Source organism: Polypterus senegalus, chromosome 3 (genome assembly GCF_016835505.1).
Source record: "Polypterus senegalus isolate Bchr_013 chromosome 3, ASM1683550v1, whole genome shotgun sequence".
In the NCBI taxonomy this organism is placed as follows: domain Eukaryota; kingdom Metazoa; phylum Chordata; class Cladistia; order Polypteriformes; family Polypteridae; genus Polypterus; species Polypterus senegalus.
Genome location: NC_053156.1, coordinates 75,419,897 through 75,427,498, shown reverse-complemented (window position 1 = coordinate 75,427,498; position 7,602 = coordinate 75,419,897). Strand labels below are relative to the sequence as shown.

The following is a 7,602-nucleotide window of genomic DNA, read 5'->3' as shown; positions in this document are numbered from 1 at the left end:
GGAAATTAGTAATTTCTAAAGTGTCCTTCTGCAAAATAAATAGTGGCTGAAACAGTACAAGCAGCAAATAACAATACTGAACCAGCTGAAAACCATCAGATTAATAAGAAAGCATCCTCGAAGCAGTGAGTCACTCAATGGCTGCGTCTGGTGAATTGAAGGTAAAATGGAAAGATCTCGTGTAAAAGACTTAGGCTGTACTGTTTTGCCTTCTGAAATGCAGAAATAGAACCTGTCCTTTATTGAATGATGACTAGTGCAAAATCTGGGTAAAGCCTCAGGTGAGATCTATGTTAAAAGACTCCACCTAAATTAGCAATAACCTATTAGTTTTCATGATATATAGGCATGTCTCTGAAGATTCACAAACATGACGTGGAGTTTTAGTGAGGAAGACATTTTAAAGCTTTTAACTAGGTTGCTTTTCATAATCTGCTCAACTAGGAAACAGTTGTAGAGGGGGGCCAGGGGGCCATTTTCAATGAAAGCTCCAGAGTCATCGCCATCTCCCACCTGGGTACAAGCAGAATGCACTGTATGTCTGATAGATTTATAATTTAATTATCAATACATAATACAAAAAAGACAATATTCAGAAAATTTAGACAATAAAATACCAGAAATACTTCTTATTTTATCTCTGTGGCATAATATACTGTGTGTTACTCTTCATGTCGTTTATCCAATATGTGCACAGACAACAAACACATTAATAACTAAGTAAGATTTCAGTTATAAGTGTGTGTTTCTTTTTTGTTTGCAATGGAAAAATATATGTATAATGTCCATCCATCCATTATCCAACCCACAATATCCTAACTTCAGGGTCACAGGGATCTGCTGGAGCAAATCCCAGCCAACAGAGGGCGCAAGGCAGGAAACAAACCCCGGGCAGGGTGCCAGCCCACCGCGGGGCACACACACACATCAAGCACACACTAGGGACAATTTAAAATCACCAATGCACCTAACCTGCATGTCTTTGGACTGTGGGAGCAAACTGGAGTACTCAGAAGAAACCCATGCAGACACGGGAAGAACATGCAAAATCCACACAGGGAGGACCCAGGAAGCGAAACCAAAAAATAAGGGATAGACGAAGTACAGCTATTTATGTTGTGGATTGGCTTTCCAAGCTTTACCTGATACGACCTCAGCTCTCTTCAAGTCCATAGAAGAGGAATTTTTAACTCTAGACCCAGTTTGACTTATTTAAACAGCACTCTCGGGTTACTTGCAGGGCCATGCTTTGAACCAATTTACCCATGAACCTACCCTTTTTGTATAATTTTTTTATACTTTAATAGGTGGCTGCATTGGGGTTAAAGATATTGCTTCTTACAGTTTGTTAAATAAGACTCATAATATTTATTTTGTAAGATATGCTAATGTAGGAATATAGGATATTTAGATAAGATTATGTAAACAAGACTATATAGTGGTGCTCAAGCAGCAAAGATAACAATATCTTAATGTGTGTATTTAAACAGGAATTTAACAGGCAAGCAGATTTTTTTGGACTGAAGGTTTGGTAAGTAAGCACATTTCAATGACTTATAAGAATGACTAAATGTTTTTCAAGAACAAGAGGATATTGAGATGTATGCAAATTTGCTAGAAGGATATTGGGAGATATCCAAATGTAAAAACAAATAGTTCTACTGTGTTATAAATATTTTGATTAAATAGGCTTTTATGAAATTTTTTTGTAAATATCTTTACAAATTATTTCAAGTATATACTTATATAAAGCTATGACAATGAATTAATTAAAACATGAGGAAAAGGACTAAAGGTAACTGAAGGATTAACTAAACTTAAGCATGTGAGGCTTTTGTCTCATCTTATAGGAGCAACCAAAATAGTTGCTAAGGTTAAAATGAAGTAAATGACTAATGAACACCCCCTTAAAAAGAGAAGACAAACTAGTGAGAAACACCTCTATTGTGAAGTAGTGATAAACTCGATGGGAAAACCCATATTATTACCCTTATTAATGAAGCGATATTCAGAGTAATGGAAGAATTGACATGTATACAAAGTTAGAATTGACATGTATACAAAGTTACTGGTAGCTGTAGTTGATTGGTTAAGATGATACAATTCTGCCTATTAAAAGCCAGAAAAAAGTGATGTATTAGATGAGGTAATGCTAGCAGCATACAAGCAAATGAATTGCATTATTTATTGCTTACTCCATGGACCAAGACATTTGTGCATATCTTTATGCAAATAAAGAATTGTTCTGGATTTTCAGCTGATTCCATGACTGACTACTTTGAAAACATAACAATGTTTTATCCACAAAACCAGATAAACTAACCATTGTGTGTATGCTTACAAGAAGGTACTTGGGACCTTTTAGTCAACATTTTATTGTATTTAGCTAAAAGTTGCTTCAATGACAAGTAACAAAGTCATAGCAAATTATTAGTTGTTTGATTTCAGCTGATGCAGACATGGCCAATTCTTATGTAATTAGCCAAAAAAGGCACTCTATAAAAGTTAAGGTTTTGGAAGCATTTCTCTGACATCTGTCAGGTTAGTAATCTGCACAAGTGATATGCTTGGTTTCTCTGCAAATAAACAAATGTTTAGAATGAAATAATGTTCCTGTGTAAGTGTGGGTGGATACACATAAGTGGGTCACACAGTGGATTGGCACACTGTCCAGTGCTAGCTCTATATTTGTCCTAAATACTCATGGAACAGACTATAAGCAGGTTTGAAAGTGTTATATAAATTTGTCTACAAATTATATTATAAATTAATAAATAAATAAATCAAGCGGTTACAGCAGCTCAGAAGCAGTGACCAAAGCAGTGCGAGTCTGGGGGAAGAGAGGACCGGAGAGTGAGACATTAAGATGGCCACGGCTCAGCCTTTTTAAATGTTCGAAGCCTGCAACTGATCACGCACAAAGGACAGGTAAGAGTATGGAAGAGTTTCTGAAGAGCAGCTTCATACCCATGTGGCAGTGGACACAATGTACGCACAGGAAATAAATATCAATCTTCATGGTAGATGACATTCATATAATATACTTGACATCTTAGGTTTTCCTACTAAAGCCACCCCCTACTTTGCAAAGTGTCAGTAATGTCAAAACCTGAAAACATGACATATCTGTAAACTACCACAGGCATAAATATTTATGAATCATTGTCATTTTTGATAAATAATAATTGCACATGTCATGTTCTGTGTAAAATCACTGCATTATTCCCAACTGAGGCATATCAGAAAGAAGGAGTGTCCAAAGATGTATTTTATCTATAAATACTGCAGATACGTGATTTGATTTTTAGACTAAATGTTTTCTCCTAAAACTATACAGTGGAATAGAAAATATGTAGATAAAGACAAAAATATATATAATCTGTTATGGATCCTGCAACAGTATTTTAATATTTAATTAGATCAATAAGTAAATGGAATTATAGATAAAAATCATTACCAGTGTAATTTAATGAAAATGGAAAGCAAAAATATTCAACAAGCTCTGAATGCACAGTTTTGCTATCCAGCAATAAATGGATCTTGTCTTAAAGAACTCTATCCGTCATCTACCTATATTCTGTTATATATTTTGTTTTTTGTTGGAATATTATTAACAATATCTGGAAACATGGCAGTCATGTTATCAATTGTTTTTTTCAAACAGCTTCATACTCCGACAAATGTGCTTGTGCTTTCCATGGCTCTAGCAGATTTCCTGGTAGGACTGTGTGTGATGCCGTTTAGTATGATAAGATCTGTAGAAGCTTGCTGGTATTTTGGTGATTCATTTTGTCTCATGCATTCAAGCTTTGATATGTTTCTTACTTCTGTCTCTATATTTCACCTGATATTCATTGCAATTGATAGATACTGTGCAGTGTGTTATCCCTTGCATTATTCAACCACAATTACTATACCTGTATCTTTAATAATGGCAGCAGCAAGCTGGGGGATTTCAGCAATTTATACATATAGCTTGCTATATTCAAAAGCAAATACCGAGGGCATCGATGCTTACATATCTTCTGTATATTGTTTAGGAAGTTGCATTCTTTGGTTTAATGCTTTATGGGGAACTCTGGACACATTTATTGCATTTTTCATCCCATGCACTGCAATGCTTTGTTTATATGCTAAGGTATTTTCAGAAGCGAGAAGGCAAGCAAAGAAAATAAACTCAATAACAGAACAAATGTATTCTGCAAATGAAACAAAATTCAGAATGTCAAAGAAATCTGAAAGAAAGGCAACTAAAACACTTGGAATTGTAATGGGAGGTTTTATGCTTTGCTGGCTACCTTTCTTTGTTAACTCTGTGGTGGACCCGTATATTAATTTTTCTACACTCCCTGTTGTTTTTGATGCCTTTGTTTGGTTAGGATATTTTAATTCCACTTTTAATCCGATAATTTATGCATTTTTCTATCCATGGTTTCAGAATGCTCTGCAGCACATTATTACTTGTAAAATATTTTATCAAAGATCTTCAAGAGTTAATTTATTTTCAGTAAGAAACAAGGTAAGTGTTTAAAATGATTTAATTTCTAATATGTGTTTAAAAACAATGCAGATTTTACCTGCTTCCCATTTAACTTTGCTCAATTATGCAACACTGAGTTGAGTAAAAATATTTATACAGGGTACAATAATTTTGAAGACATAGTTCTATATGTAAATAAGATACATTGTATGAAATGCAAATGATTTAAACGGTTGCAGAAAAACTAATAAAATGTTTTTGTATTATTTAATTACAATATGTTAAAAACCTCTGATATTAAAGAAAAAATTGTAAATATCAGCATAAAAATGAAAAACAAGTTGATTGCATCACCATATTTTCAAATGTGTCATCACACATTCTTATTTTTAGCACCTATAATTAACATTCTGCAGAGACAATGGCACAACAGTGGCATTGCACATCCAAACAATATTTCATTTTATTACCGAAAAAAAATGTATTTTCAGATCTTTCAATTTTTAAGTCATTCAATACATGCAAAAATTAAAAAAAAAAAAAGTTATTGTCTGAGAATGTTTAAGACTAGAGTGTCTATTTACATAATATCCAATTAACAATTAGATAAAATTTTACACCTGCTAAAAAGCTTGTGAATTATATATATATATATATATATATATATATATATATATATATATATATATATATATATATATATACACACACATATTTCACCTGTTTAAAACTTTTATAAAACAGTTTATGGATGTTACAATAATAATGTGTTGTATGTCTTGATGTACTGATTTTAATATTTATTTTTACATACATATAGTGCAATGGGGAAGTATCCAACTCATTTATTCCTGATTTCATCTATAATTTCGTTTTTGTTTTGCTTATTTATTTTTATCACTGAATATAGTTAGGCAACATCTGCTGACACTGTGTGAATATGTAATTGCCCACTAGTCAATCCAATTAAAAGTATAATCAGAGTTAGATGATTAAGCAGAGACAAGAATTTTTCATTATGTTACAGTTACAGTGATGTTGCTGCTATACACATTTATCATTTTGTGAAATTGTAAACCTTGGATTTGTTTAAGGTGATGTAAAGAAAATGCCTAATGGAGTTCACAAAAAAAGGAGACCATTGGTATTGTGTTTGGCAAATTCAAATCTATTAATATAGTTTTAAATAAAAAATGAAAAATGCAATTCATATACAATACACTGTTTTATATGCGTATCTGCTTGTTGGAAATTTAAAGGCTGTGTTTAACAAAGAAATTAAATAAATAAAGTTACAGATATCTGCTCTCAAAACTCACTTATGCAGATTCAAGGCTAAAACCTCCATTCTGGGACTAGCAAGAAATCTAGCACAATCTTTTGAGACTTGCAGATGTCAATAAAGGAGCTTCATCACTGGGCATATGGGATTCTGCCACTGTTGTATCATGAAAGAGTCAATGAAAGGCACTTAAGATCTATTACTTTTGTGTTCTTTCATATTATGTTTATTTGAATGTAATAATTTTAATATTGATATTGCACTATGATGGGTGGCACGGTGGTGCAGTGGTAGCGCTGCTACCTCAAAGTTAGGAGACCTGGGTTCGCTTCCTGGGTCCTCCCTGCGTGGAGTTTGCATGTTCTCCCCATGTCTACGTGGGTTTCCTCCCACCATCCAAAGACATGCAGGTTAGGTGGATTGGTGATTCTAAATTGGCCCTAGTGTGTGCTTGGTGTGTTTGTATGTGTCCTGCGGTGGGTTGGCACCCTGATTGGTTCCTGTGTTGGCTGGGATTGGCTCCCCGTGACCCTGTGTTTGGATTCAGCGGGTTGGAAAATGGATGGATTGATATTGCACTATGATACTAATTTTTTATTTTACTGTATTGTAAGTTTCCATTGTAATCATAAGCAAGTTTAAATATCCTTTTTTAGTAAACTAAGCAGTTAGAAAAGAAGACGTAACTGCAATGAAGTAGATTACAACTTCCTTGGCTCAACATCTAGACCAGTAATTTTCAAAAGGTGGCACCCTGGTCACATCCAGTCCATAAAGCACTTTGATCCAGCCTGCATTCACCCGACACAAATCCTGAAGCAGCTCACTGCGTTTCTCAATTGGCAGCCCAATTGGCAGTCTGATAACACACAGACCTATGGAAGTACTTGCATGTTAACTAAGTCAATATGTTGACATTACGGCCAAAACTAAACCAGAGTGGTGTAGGTAGCATACTATTAATCTATTATAGAAACTAAACTGAAAAACAAATGGACACAGCATACCTAAGTCTTGCTTGCATAACAATAAAGGTAAAAATCATAAATTTGATTACAAAAAACAAACAATTCAATTCTGTCTGGACTGGCAAATTTTCTTCTATTCTTCTGGACAATATGAATGCTTAGCTGTCTTGTTTGCTATTTGCTCAGATCATAGCTATATGCAGATAGGCTTATATAAAGCAGAATGTTGAAATATGCCATAGCCACTTCAGTGACAACTGCACTACAAAATCAGAAAGTCACAAACAAAGGATTTCAAGTTTTATTAAGGCATATAATTATTCTGTTACCACCACAGACAAAAGAAGGTAACCATGTCTGCATCTTTTAAAAACGTTGCAGAAGTAAAAACAACCTTTCACATATGCAAAACATTTGTGGAGCTGTTAAAACAAGCACAATTATTTAACAATAGTGAAGTAAGAACAATAGAAGTTTTGGCAAAAAACTGCCTGTCCTTTCCCCAGTCTAAAGAAAGCAGGTTACACGACACTCACCAGTGAATTGTCTTGTGACAGGGCTGATATTAAACAGCAGCTGTGAGTTTTTATTAACTGAAGGGATTTTTGAGAAAAGAATCTTTGTTTACTCCCTATGCACAGGTCTACAACCGATGAAATATGTTTTAATAAACTGACAGTTCTTTGAAAAGAAATGACTTTGACTTCAATAATGAAAAACACAAGTTCATGGTAGCCAGTAGTAGTAGCATTTCACCACATTCAGAAGTAATTGTTGGGTGCAAAATTGTGATGGAAAATGGAAGACGACATAGACATACTGATGAAGCTTGTAAACTTCAGTTGAGAAAGTTAAGTGTACAATTTTGGTGT

The 7,602-nt window shown here is 34.1% G+C and overlaps 1 protein-coding gene across 1 annotated transcript; it reads left to right on the top strand.

Annotated features, from left to right (window-relative positions):
* Positions 1-2,198: 2,198 nt before the first annotated feature.
* On the top strand, positions 2,199-7,386 carry LOC120526549 (trace amine-associated receptor 13c-like). Its single transcript, XM_039749712.1, has 3 exons — positions 2,199-2,214; positions 3,501-4,519; positions 7,372-7,386. The coding sequence occupies exons 1-3, from the start codon at positions 2,199-2,201 to the stop codon at positions 7,384-7,386; spliced, it is 1,050 nt and encodes a 349-aa protein (XP_039605646.1).
* Positions 7,387-7,602: the final 216 nt, after the last annotated feature.